The sequence below is a fragment of the Nuphar pumila genome, chromosome 2 (assembly GCF_984573655.1).
Source record: "Nuphar pumila chromosome 2, dmNupPumi1.hap1.1, whole genome shotgun sequence".
NCBI lineage: Eukaryota > Viridiplantae > Streptophyta > Magnoliopsida > Nymphaeales > Nymphaeaceae > Nuphar > Nuphar pumila.
This window is the reverse complement of record NC_143250.1, coordinates 141,248,576-141,262,570: the sequence shown is the minus strand read 5'-3', so window position 1 is coordinate 141,262,570 and position 13,995 is coordinate 141,248,576. Positions and strand designations below refer to the sequence as shown.

The 13,995-nt window shown below is 37.3% G+C and overlaps 1 protein-coding gene across 1 annotated transcript; it reads right to left on the bottom strand.

Moving 5' to 3' along the window:
* Positions 1-233: 233 nt before the first annotated feature.
* Positions 234-9,625, bottom strand: LOC149847361 (uncharacterized). Its single transcript, XM_089996964.1, has 2 exons — positions 9,539-9,625; positions 234-721 (listed from the first exon to the last, which is right to left on the bottom strand). The coding sequence occupies exons 1-2, from the start codon at positions 9,606-9,608 to the stop codon at positions 501-503; spliced, it is 291 nt and encodes a 96-aa protein (XP_089853090.1). The 5' UTR covers positions 9,609-9,625; the 3' UTR covers positions 234-500.
* Positions 9,626-13,995: the final 4,370 nt, after the last annotated feature.

Below are 13,995 nucleotides of genomic sequence, written 5' to 3'. Positions count from 1 at the left end.
TTTCCCTTAAGCCCGAAGCTGGGGCTCCTCTTGGTGAGCAGGGTATCCCTTGGGGTTTTATGTATATAGAACTTAGTAAACAATTGTTCCTGCTAGCGACTGGGTAAGCATGCTTACTTACAGATTGTTGGTTCAGAAAGTTTACCCCAATTGCCTATGATCCGGAAATGGGCAACACGAATATTCAACTTCCAGAGAGAGAGAGAGAGAGAGAGAGAGAGAGAGAGAGAGAGTAAACTAATTTATACTTGTTATGATGCCTCCAAAACTTCATCCAATATCTTAACCAATGGAATGAAATAGATAAATGGTGAAGTCACACCAAGATATCCTAAAAAGGGAAGATTTTTTCAAGTGTTGCTCATCTTGTGTCAGCATCAAGATGGCATTATTCAGCAACGCCACGTCAAACCTTTAAATTAAACACATTTCTTTCAGTCTAGGAAAGAATGACACCAAATCCGAGGAATTCACAGAGGATCCAATGGCCAACAACAGCATCAAGCAGAAGCCGTCTTCTTCTGCTGGAATATGACAGCAACTATGGGCACAGTTGCTCCAATGGTAAAACAAGTCCAGACACCAAGCGTCATCTTCAACTTCTGGTGCTTCATCCTGTCCAGATTGTACATGTGCTTCGCATGCATGTAAAATGGTTCTGAATCATGGCCATGCCCACCTCCCATTCTCTTCACACCAGTTGAGTGCACCGCCCTCGTCACTGTTAGACCAAAAGTTAACAAGTTAACTATGACCCCTTCAAAACACAGGTCTAGAAATGTAAGAATGGTTCTTCAAAACGCAAACTGCGAATTCATCTAAAAAAGTCTACAGAATCTAGCGAGTGCAGATGGACAGTCAAATGTGCTAAGAACACAGCATAAAACAGTACAAAGTTTGTAACCATCTTAGACTGAACTAACATGCGTATACATGTTACTGCATAGGAAAAGTAAAAAGCTATGGATCCAACAGTCACATCTTGGTGGTTGCCACCTTTTGGCTTTGACTTTAGAAATTCAGGACAAAATATTATCACAAAAAAAAACAGAAAGAGAAAAGGTTGGGGCCCCATAGAGAATCCTCTCAAGCCAGCATCCAAACGCACCTTAAAAGGATGCCTATATAAAACCCCAAGAGGTTGGTAACTGATAAGCAAAGTTCTTTTTGGAAGAACTCCAAAGTATTCATATCTTCTCATTAGATTGGCAGTGGCAGAGCAAATGTTGATTCAAATAAAAGCTTAATAAAGTTATTTTATGAAAAGTGTGCAAATTTTTCAGGTTAAGGGCAAATATATGTCGATATTGTTAAAAGACATGCTACAACTGATATATTGAAGATGCAAGTTCTTCCCTTCCTCACTATAAAAAACATAAGGGTTTCTTACACACCAAAGAAGTTGCCGCATTCAGAAACTAACAATCTGGATAAAGGGATAACTGTTTCTTCTTTTTTCTGTTTTTTAAATGATGGAGGGTGGGGGACGACAGCAAGTCCCCCTGAGAGAGAGAGAGAGAGAGAGAGAGAGAGAGAGAGAGAGAGTATGAAGTTTCAGTTTGCCATGAAATTTTTGGTAGTGCAGTGGAGAAATTTGTTAGGTGATGCTCCCAATCAGAACAGCGTCCAGTAACATTAACCAAGGAAGTTGAAAATGAGATGAGCCAATCACACATGTAGAAAGAACAATCAAGACCTTGCAGTGAACTATAAAGTAGGAAGAAGTGATAACTGAAGAGAGTATTGGTTCGGGTAATGATGGAGTTTTTACATCATTGGTATGGAAGGGCCCTGTGTTTTCTATCCAAAAAGGTCATCCCTAGCAAGTCAAACGTGAATTTCAGTTATTCAAGTGTAATGTTGGTAAACTAAAAATCACAAAATTATTTTAATGCATCAAAGGATATAAGATGTATTGAGGCCAGCTGGACAGACTAAAGTCTATTTAAAACAGATTTTGATAATATGTATCCATAATTTTCAATTGGCAAGATGGTTCTATGATGAACTGTTACGCCTGATCATAAAAATAATAAACCAATACATTTTGCTATGTGAAAATCATCATCAACAAGCCTTATCCCAACTACATGGGGTCGGCTTTGCAGGTCCTATTTCTCCATTCCTGTCTATCCAAAGTTACAAGTTCGGTGACTTCACAATCCTTCATGCCTCCTTCCGAGTCTTCAGTGGTCTTCCTCTTTTCCTGCTTATACTAGTACCATGTCAATGTTCCTTACAAGAGATGTGAGAGGTCTTCTTGCAACATGTCATTTTTGCAAATCTTAAAGCAAAGTATACGACATTACCTCTCACAGTCCAAGCGTACACCCAGTCTGAAATATATAGCCAACAAGGTCAATTGCCTCCTATTTGCAAATCTTTTATGATATTTTATTTTTCAGAAACAACAAACAAGATCCCTAGAAATTCACTTTAAAGGGAAAGTTACAGCTATCTTATTCTCATTGACATCATGATGCTGGGAGATTTCTTTGACACGAGTTAACATATTGAAGTCTCTGATAATACATCTGAATTCTCAAGTGAAGAATCAAAAGCAGTTTAGATATTTCCTACTCATAGACCTAAACCGAGATAAACATGAATGGAACAATAGAAAACAAAACACTAGGCCATGATGATGCTATAAAAATCAATTGAGGCAGTAATTGCAATGCACAAGGATATTGTTCATTTGGATCAATGAAAAAAATGGGGAAACAAGAAATTTCCTTGAGCCTGTCACATAGGTGCGGATGCGGCACTTTAAAAACACTTGAGTGCGGGGAGGATATATCTATATATCTATATACATATATATATATAAATTTTAACAGTTTTAAGTTAACACTCCGTGTATTTGTGTACATTTATATATTTATATATATAATATAGATAAAAATGGACTTGATTAGGGTTAACTAAATATATTTTTAGATAAAAATGGACCTCAGTGTGGTTGACTTCACCTAACACAAACAAAGTTGTGTCCAAGTATCGCACCCAACTGGGTGTGGGTGCGACGCGGGTGCGGTGCCCTGTTAGAAGAACCCGTGTTACATAGCCTTGAACCCAATGAAATAATCACAAGCTCATAGACACAAGCATATATAATAGAATACCTACACACACAGGCATCAGGCATGATAAAGGTTAATGACTTTAAAATCAACATCGCTGGCTGATTTTTTAGACACTGCATTCCTTATTTGTAGTTGGGTTAACTAAGGTCACTATGTAACCAGAAGAAATACTATATTTTCAAGAGTAGAACTTGTATACTAGGTCAAGAAAGTTGGCTGCCTCCAATATGCTACACTTGAGGGAAACTATTGTGTCCAATAAAGATTGTTGCAATACATCATACTAAAAAAGCATGGGCATTTTTCACACACACCCATGATGGGCATGAGCCCTCCTGACTCATGCAGACTACCCAGCATCGCAAACCACCCCATGTGCGGCTGCACTTTCTCTTGATGAGGCGGAAGCGTCTTGCCATCAATACCGAAGAGGAGGTGACACAATCACCTCAACAAACCAGAATCAAACGTTCCATTTGCAACTATCATGCACAAACTTTGACTTGGTGGCCAAGTAGTGACATATACATGACCTCTCCATATTCACCAACAAGGCCTGAAGGTCCCCAACCATAACAGGCCAGTTGACGGCTTCCGCCACAGCAAGCAATGCTGGTCAACTTGCTTGCCGGCACACCACATTCACTTGCAGCACCCCATGCTACCATGCATGGTTAAAGCTACTTGGCTGGCCCAAGCATTGCACCTCACAAGAGATTCACGTACAAACTATGTTACCTTGGCACTTCTGGAGGGCCAACATGCCAGTGTCCGACACTTGGACATCGACACTCTTAGACACATCATGAACACTTCATTTTTCAACATAGAAGTGTCCAAGGAAAAAATGGACACTTAGTGTTGTGTGTGCAACACTTTTGAGTGTCTAAGACACAAAGTATCTGATCTCAAACTTTTTTTCTCAACCTTTCAAACCTTATTTTCTCTCCATATATTATATTGGGTCTTAACTCCATGAAAATGAGTCGGCATGCCCCTTTACAGTACAAAAAGAAATCTCTTTCTCTCTCAGTTGGAGTCAAGTTGGTAAAAAGTCTCACCTAAGAACTAACTCTCATTTTTTACAATTTTGATGAATTGTGTGATGCCATATACAAAGAAGAGAGAACCGAGGATGTCTTTTTTTTCTTTTGAAATATTTCTTTTACTTTTTAGTTAATTACTCTCTCTCACTCTGGAAGTGAAAACCTACAAAATGGGCACTGTGCTAAATGAAACATGATATTGCAAATTTGTTTTTTTTTCTCGAAATTCCAACCCAATAGAGGTGTTCAGCAATGATTGATTTAATAGAAATTGGCACTTGGATCATGCATTTCGGTTGGAAAAAATGGTATTTGGAGCCTAAAAAATTTATGAAAATTGTAGGCCGCTGATTTTGAAATCTTATAAAAGCCTATCCATGCATCTGAATCAAATGCTCCAAGAAGTGATTCCTATAAAAACAAGCATATAGATCACAACTGTACAGTCAGAATTTCGAAAAAACACCGAAAATCCAATATCATGTTTCATTTAGCACTGCGCCCATTTTGTAGGTTTTCATTTTCCTATATATACATATATATACAGTCGTGTCTACATATCTACTCATGTCCAAAATCGATACTCGTGTCAATGTCCAAGTAACATAGCTCACAAGTGCCCCCATGCATTCTAAATCGCACACCCGTGAGACATAGACGGTTGCTCGTGCCAACCAGTGCACACCCTGGATTACCACATTGAGCAATGGGGTCGCCTATATAGGTATCGTAGGTGCTGACCTGAATGAGGTCCCCTACACCATCAATTTTCAAACCATAAAATTAGGTTAGCCACTTGGAACATAGGGTCTTTAACTGGTAAGTTGGTAGACTTAGTAGATGTTATGTGTAGGAGAAAGATTGATATTTTATGTCTACAAGAGACCAAATGGGTAGGTGAGAAAGCAAAAGTGATAGAACCTTGGGGATATAAGATTTGGTATACAAGAATAAATAGGAATAAGAATGGAGTAGGGATTGTTATGAGTCGTGAGTTTATAGATAATATAGTTGAGGTCCGTAGGAAGGGTGATAAAATTTTACTTATTAAATTAGTATCAGGTACAAATATTATTAATATTATTAGTGTTTATGCACCTCAAGTAGGTTTAGATGATTTCACTAAGCGTCAATTTTGGAAAGATTTAGATGGAGTAGTACAAGGGATATCTTATGGAGAAAAGCTTTTCATCGGCAGTGACCTTAATGGACATGTAGGCATTAGTAGGGATGAATTTGAGAGTATCCACGAAGGCTATGGTATAGGAGAAAGAAATGAAAGTGGAGAAAGGATTTTAGATTTTGGTTTGTCCTATGATATGATCTTAGCAAACACTTGGTTTAGGAAGAGAGAGTCTCATCTAGTAACATTTAAAAGTGGGGTTAATACGAGTCAGATAGATTTTTTCCTACTTAGAAAGAGAGATAGAGGTTGTTGCATCGATTGTAAGGTTATACCGGGAGAAAGTGTAGCTACACAACATAGAGTCTTAATTTTAGATCTTAGAATTAGACAATGCCGCAAAAGGGATAGACATAGGATAGATCCTAGAATTAAGTGGTGGGCACTGAAAGGAGCTAAACAAGGAATGTTTGTAGAGCAAGTAGTTAAGGAAGCTGATTGGTGTCTCGAGGATGATTCAGAATCAATGTGGAATAAGATAGCGGGTAGCATGAGAAAGGTGGCTAAGGAGGTATTGGGTGAGTCTAAAGGCGGTGCACCGCTAGGTAAGGATACATCATGGTGGAACGAGGGTGTCAAATTAGCTATTAAGGTTAAAATAGAGTGTTATAGAAATCTAAGTAAGAGTCGTAATAATGAGAATTTGGAGAAGTATATGATAGCAAAAAAGAAAGCTAAAAAAATAGTTCGAAACGCGAGGGATAAGGCATATAAGGAGGTTTATGACAAGTTGGATACCAAAGAGGGCGAGAAGGATATATATAGGCTTGCAAAGATGAGAGATAGGAAATCGAGGGATCTGGGTATGGTTAGATGTATCAAAGATGAAACGCAAAGGGTTTTAGTCAAAGATGAGGAGATTAAGGAGAGATGAAAACATTATTTTGATAAGCTATTTAATGGAAGTCATGCTCAGGATCTTGGAGACATCTCCATTCATTTTCATGAGATGAATCGTGACTTCATGCACAAGATTCAAAAGAATGAAATTGCAGAGGCTTTGATGAAAATGAAATCAAGAAGGAGAGTTGGCCTAGATGGTATACCTATCGAGGCTTGAAAATGCTTGGGAGAGAAATGTTTAGAATGGTTGACAAATCTTTTTAACAAGATTTGGCGGATAAATAAGATGCCTAATGAGTGAAGGAAGAGTACTTTGGTGCCTCTATATCAGAATAAGGGTGATATACAAGATTGCACAAACTATCGTGGTATAAAACTCATGAGCCATACTATGAAACTTTGGGAGAGGGTGATTGACTCTAGGTTGAGGAAGATTGTCATGATATCGGAGAATCAATTTGGTTTTATGCCTGGAAGATCAACTATGGAAGCTATACATCTTCTTAGACAACTTATTGAGAGATATAGAGAGAGGAACAAAGATTTGCATATGGTTTTTATTGATTTGGAGAAGGCATACGATAGAGTACCTAGGGACGTTCTCTGGTGGACAATGATGAAGAAAGGTGTTTGTCTCAAGTACATTAGTATAATTAAAGATATGTATGAAGGAGTAGTAACCAATGTCCGCACTTGTGGAGGGGTGACAAACAATTTTCCTATAACGGTTGGGTTACATCAAGGATCTGCATTAAGCCCTTTCCTTTTTGCTATAGTGATAGATGAACTTACGAGATCAATTCAAGAAAATGTGTCGTGGTGTATGTTGTTTGCTGATGATATTGTTTTGATTGATGAGTCTAGAGCTGGGGTTAATGCTAAGTTAGAATTATGGAGACAGACTTTGAAAGCAAGAGGTTTTACGTTGAGTAAGAGTAAGACAAAATATATGGAATGTCGGTTTAGTAAGCAACGAAGTAGTGATGAGATTGTAGTGAATCTTGGTGAGCAAGAAATACCGGTGGATGATTGTTTCAAATATTTGGGATCTATCATTCAAAAGTATGAAGAAAATGATGGAGATGTAAATCATAGGATAAAGGTTGGGTGGATGAAATGAAAAAGTGCAACTGGAGTGTTGTGCGATCGTAGAATGTCATTGTGGTTAAAAAGAAAGTTTTATAGGACGACAATTAAGCCCGCTTTACTATATGATACGGAATGTTGGGCTGCCAAGAGACATCATATTCAAAAAATGAGTGTAGCTGAGATGCGTATGCTTAGATAGATGTGTGGTAATACAATAAAAGATAAGATTCAAAACGAGAAGATACGTAAGTAGGTAGGCGTTGCATCCATTGAAAATAAGATGAGAGAGAATCGTTTACGGTGGTTTGGACATATTCGGCGAAGGCCTAATGATGCTCTAGTTAGAAGGATGGAGAAATGGGAAAATATATTAGTTAAAAGAGGTCGAGGTAGGCCTAAGAAAACTTGGATGGAGATGATAGGAAAGGATATGAATGCTTTGAACCTCACCGAGGACATGGCATTAGATAGAAATGATTGGAGGAGAAGGATTCATGTGGAAGACCCAAAATGATTTTCTTTTTTGGTTCATATCGCCGACCCCAATTGTTTTGGGATGAAGGCGTAGTTGTTGTTGTTGTATAAAAACATACCTGGGCGTCAGAATCGAATGATGCAAGAGTCTATTCCTATAAAATCGAACACGTGGAACACATCCATACAGTCAGATTCGAGAAAAACATGAAAAATAACCCTTTAAATGCCCCATAGGCAACAGTAAGCACAGATCTGTGTAGGCAGATACTCACACACTCTCTCTCTCTCTCTCTCTCTCTCTCTCTCTCTATATATATATATATATATATATATATATATATATATATATATATATAAGAGGAAGAAACATGAAAGCCAGGAAGCACAACAACGACTCGTACAAGACTAACCTGAACAGACGAGGACAAAACAAAGCAGCCCACATCTAATGCACCTAGTTCTTAAGTATTGCACCTAGAAAGTTAGCTATTGTGCTGTTGATCCTTCATATGTTCTCCACAAGTTTTTGGGTTTACAGTACAAGGAATATCTCAACCATAGTCACAAATATGGTATCCGCTATATCTCCGTGAGGCTATTTCCTGCGATATTATAGGTTTGGTGATAAATATTGGGAAAAGCTCAGAAAAAATCTCGAGGCTTAAAAAATAACAAACATAAGTAGGAAAATATCATGTTTAGACAAAAAATACATAAATAATAAAATAAATAAGTAGAACAAGTAAAAAAAAGAAAACATATTTAAAATGTAAAAATAAAACAGTAAAACTAATTGATAATATCATGATAATATCACAATATTCTCGTGATGATATCATGATATTATAAAATTGACATTATTTTCAAAATATCGTGATATTTTACCTACATTATCGTTTGCAGAATTTACAGCGACAATATCGGTATTTTGAAAATATCGCCTATATGTGTGACCATGATCTCAACTATCTTCCGTTTCAAACCAGCTGGCATCCAGGAAAAAGAAATATAGTTTTTTTTTAGAGGAAGGGAAAGAATCATAAGTACTCATGACATCTTAAGGCCTACAGATGCCACTGCCTTTTGTTCGCCATGAATCTTTGAACTATCAGTATTTTTCAATAGAAAAATGAAAAAAAAAGGAAATCAACAAATGCAGCTACACATCCTCCATGATGTCGAATTCTTGATCAAAACCACATTTTTTTTTACTGGTCACCCATATAAATAATAAATCAACGGTTGGGGGGTGCTTTCATAGCCACATCCTTCAAAATCGACAAAATCTTAAATGCATCGAAAACAAATCCAGCATCATCACCTATTCAGTAGAGGAAGGGGCGTATCTTCCATCAACAAAAATGCGAAGCATATCATTTACCCCATCCTCCAAACCACCCAAAGTGAAAAAACAAGAAAAGGAAAACGTTCAAAAACAATGAAATCGCATAAACAGGCCGCCGCCGAGATAATCAACACTACTGAACCAGGGAAACCGTTTACCTCAACATCTACCAGAAATAAAAAAACACCACCTCTTCTGCCACCTTCGACAATGCGAAAAGAAACCAACAAATTGGACGGAAGAAAAAACTTTCAAAGAATCCCTTCAGCAACCGGAGGTAAGAATTCACTGAATTGTGTTGGGGTCCATAAAATAAGGGATCGATCATTACCCAATCTTTCTTTCAGAAAAAAGAAAAGAAAACGATCATCATCCGATCTAAGGCAAGAAACGAGGTTGTAACATGAAACGAGATTCCACCCATTCAAAGAGAAATAATTGATCCAAACAGGAAGAATAATCTATTTACCGGATCTGGAGAGGCCGCCACTAGAGCCGCTCAAGAGCTTCAGCCCAGACCTCACCCCGTTGACAGCCATCGCTTCTTCGACGAGAGAGCCCTTTCCCGTCTCCCTGTCCCTTTATTTATAGCAGGAAAGGCTAGGGCGGAAGTGGGAATCAAAAAAACTGATTGCTGAAAGCGAAGAATACGAAGAGAAAAAGCCTCTCCTGTCGTAGCCACTTGTGGAACCGCATTGTACTTTACCAGAAACTACCTCGATCTTTTAAATCAATTCCTAAAATGCCTCACAACCGTACACACATGCTCTAGTTTAACTTGTGTACGTAACTTTACCATGTTTTAAGGATTCACCGTACCGATCCTTGGATCGATTCGATACCCAGTAACCCCAAAGTTGACTTCTTATTCCGGACTGTGCGCCTTACGGGTGTCAATGGATCGGATTTCACTCGGATCCGACCCGTACCAAATCCTTTAGGGTCAGGGTTTAGTAATAAATGAGAAAGTCTGATTAGAATCTGTATCGGACTTGAAGGGTTCGAATAATACATGGAGCCAGGTATGGTTGGTGAAATTTCATACTAGCCCCGGGCCCGGCTCAAGTTTCAACTAAGATCTACAAAATTTCAATGTAAAAAAGGTAAAAAATATTATTTTACGGGGTATGGTTCATTTAATTCTTATAAGAACTGGGTATGGTTTATGTTATAATGGATTCGATTGGACCCGAGTCCAAACCTGATACCATCATCTCAAACCAGGCCTGGGTCTCGTTTCACCATGCATGGTCCAAACCAAACCCACCCCATTGACACCCCTAGGCTTAAGTTCCTGCTTTGTTAATAAGTGGGTTGGATAGATCCAACCCGAACCCGAGAGAAACACAAGTCTAGACCTAACCAAGCCAGACCGTCTGATAGACTAAGCCGGTCTTCTTTTTTCGTTTGTTACATGGATAAACCACACCCAGGATCAGAGATTTGAATTTGGATTTGGATGGAAAAAGATAAAACCAATCCCGGATTCGACTAGCGTAAAACCCGGTATTTACAATTAATTGGGCCAGGCTTTCAGTTGGATTTGGGTTCGGGTTTGAATGCAAAACTTAATACCAAACCCGGATCTAGATTTGGCTACCAAACCCTCCTAATGAACTCGGAATATTGTCGGGTATCGGTTATATTCTCCATGGTCAATTAGGTGTAATGACATCAAATCAATTTGAACACATAAACATGTTTAGCATGGCCTTTTTGCTACGGATCACACCAAAAATCATGTTTTTCTAACATAAACTCTTTTTTTCAATAGAGAAAGCTGGGGTTAGGCAGACCGCAACCAGTTATACACTCATAACATTGACATTAGGATTCAAACTTGCAACGTCCCAACACAAGACTACGTGCACTAACTACTCCTGCCAGACATAAACTCTTGATAGTGTTTGAATCATGAAAATTTGGTGAGTTATTGGACAGGTCTAAAATCTAAAGTTTCAACCTAGAACAGCTTGGCATAAACCCTGGGGGCAGGGGTCCTAGCATAGGAGTTTTACGCTGCTGGCATGACGACCGTAGGTATAGCAGGCTGAGCCAGCACAACCAAGTCTTCGTGCTGGGTGTGGTTTCTTCGGGTTATAAAAAACAAAATTATAGGACAGCTTGAGTTTTGAGTTAGCTGTTTGAAAATCCAAACCTTATTAGGCTAAACCCATTTGCAATCCATTTCTAATAATAAGAGATTCACATTAGTTTGCTAGGGAACGTTTCCTTGCAATTTTTTTTTGTGTGAAAAATGAGTCATTTGCGAGATGTGAATGTCACCAAGTTTACGCAATACCACAAGTTCGAAACCTACGGGTGGAGTTCCTTGCCATAAGGTCGAAGCTGAGTGTGCTCCCTCGTGGGCAGGGAGGACCTCAAGGGTTATATCAACTAGAAGCCAGCCAATGTAAATCTATTGGATTTGATTGTTTTTTTTTTAGAGAAAGGAAAGCAATGGGATTTGAACCTATGCCACTTTCAAAGATGACCAATGACTTATCCATTAGAGTAATACCCTTTCTTCAATTCAATTTGATTAGTCTACAAAAAAAAACATCTTTATATTTTAAAACCAGTAAATCATTTATAAGTTGCGATTTTTCACATGCAAAAGAACGGAAAATGACCAAATATGGATAAAGACCAAATATGGATCAAGCTCCGACACTTTGAGGCAGAGAAAACAAGTCCACTTTCAACATTAAGGGCCCGATCTGATATTTGGTGGACTTCCACAATCCTATCTTATCTAATCCTGAACTGGTTCCAATGAGATGGTCAGATGGTTAGGTTGCTCTATCGTAACTAAGTGGCCTGGGTTTGAATACCACAGGTGTTATATAAACAAAATATAGTTATTGGATATGTATTTTTGCTATGGTCCTATTTTTTCAGCTGGTTTTAACCAAGCTTTGAAAAAAGACAAGAAAAATGTCATTAAAGAAAATTTTTGAATGTACTCCAGCAAATATAAAAAAGTTTGACACGGAAACCCCAATTCTTACATTAATTAATTTTTCATCCCCTCAATAATAAAGTTCATGATTATTTACAAAACTAAAAATGCTCATACTACTAAAAACAATGTTATTTCACATAATAGCTAGAAGATATCACAATATTCTTCTAATACAGGCATGCTCTATTTTTGTTGAATATGAAAGTATTTTTTTTTTAATTTTATACTTCCGCTAAAACATGAAACAACGAAACTCACCATTTCAGCAAAATTGAGATTTACCTTATACCATTTTAGTGAAACTCAATTTCAACCAAACTCATCACCAACAAAACTGAGATTTGCTTATGCAGTTTTAGCAAAACTCAACATTTCAATGAAACTGGACCGCTAGTAAAATAGAGTTTTGCCTATAAGTGTTAGTGAAACTCGACTTTTGCCAGCGAAACTCAGTTGGGATAGAATAACAAAACTAAGTTTCAATAAAGTAGCAAACAAAATGCATCCAAATTAAAAATATTTAATAAATGAAGGAAATATACAAAAAATAAAAGATCATATTATTAAGAGAGAGAGAGAGAGAGAGAGAGAGAGAGAGAGAGAGAGAGAGAGAGAGAGAGAGAGGCCAAAAGTCTGAAGCCCAACCTCAATTGTTTACCTGTCAATTAATATCCCATAAAAGAAAAAAACAAGTCATTCTCATTTGGTACCTATTTTAGAATGAGTCATTGAGTGGACTGAGTTGACTTGCCAACCTTGGTAGCAGTGGTACTGGTGATGGCAATAGTGATAGCAGCTGGTGGTGGTGACAATGGTCCAAAAGTGGTGATAGTGATGATGATGGTGACAATAAAGAAGTGGTGGCGTTGACTGGGATGATGGGGGTTAGAGTGAAAAAAAAAAAGTCTCACAAGTGAGATTTGTTAGTTTTGTGACAACTAAAATGAGTTTGGCTATTTTGATTTATAAGCAAATCCCAAATCAAGTTTTGCTAAAATGGTGAGTTTCGTTAAAACTATATAGGTGAATATCAGTTTTGTTGAAATGATGAGTTTTGCTAAAGAAAAAATAATTGTACTGCCTTATAAAAATGAGCCATTCTTGTAAAAACCTATATATATGCCAAAGTCCTCTACATGTTCAAAATCATTGATTTTGATGACCTTTTTACCCTTCACAACATATTTGCGTGGACCTCTTGTCGTTCACACAAATAGGTTTCGAACCTCCGAATAAAGTTAAAATTATTGAGAAAATTCGTAACATATTTGAGCGAACCAACTTACATTCACATAAATATGTTGCAAACCTCCGAATATTGTTAAAATCACCGAGAGGATTCACAATATTTTGTGCAGACCTCCTCACATCCTCACAAATATTATGTTTCAAACCTTCGAATATATTTGCAACCCGCCTTAAGTTTGCACAAATACGTTGCAAACCTCTGAATCTAGTTAAAATCATATAGGAGTTTTATAATATATTTGCACAAAATTTATTTACGTTCACACAAATATGTTGAGAACATTTAAATATGTTTTAAATCACTAAAGAGATTCACAACATATTTATGCAAATCTCTTCATGTGCGCACAAAAATTTGGTGCAAAATCTTCAAATATGGTTAACTAAAGACATTCACATGATATTTACATGGGTCTACTGATTTTCATACAAATATCTTGCGAACTTACGAAAGATTAAAATCAATTAAAGGAGTTTTGTATGTTGCGGAGACCTACTGGTATTCATACAAATATCTTGCAAACTTCTAAAAGATTAAAATAAAGCTAAAAGTATTCACATGTACCTTTCGATATTCACACAAAATATCTTGACATCTTATAGTTGCATGATTTCATACTCATAAATGTTTATATTTTTTTTTTCAACTTTGTTGCAAATGTTTTCGATGATTTTAACCATATTTGAAGATTCACATATATTTGTTCGAACGT

Excerpts from the sequence above, each read along its gene's own strand:
- LOC149847361 (XM_089996964.1), bottom strand. The coding sequence starts at position 9,608 with ATGGCTGTCAACGGGGTGAGGTCTGGGCTGAAGCTCTTGAGCGGCTCT. Across the intron at positions 722-9,538 it reads TGGCGGCCTCTCCAGATCCG|TGACGAGGGCGGTGCACTCA; the intron begins GTAAATAGATTA and ends TTGGTCTAACAG.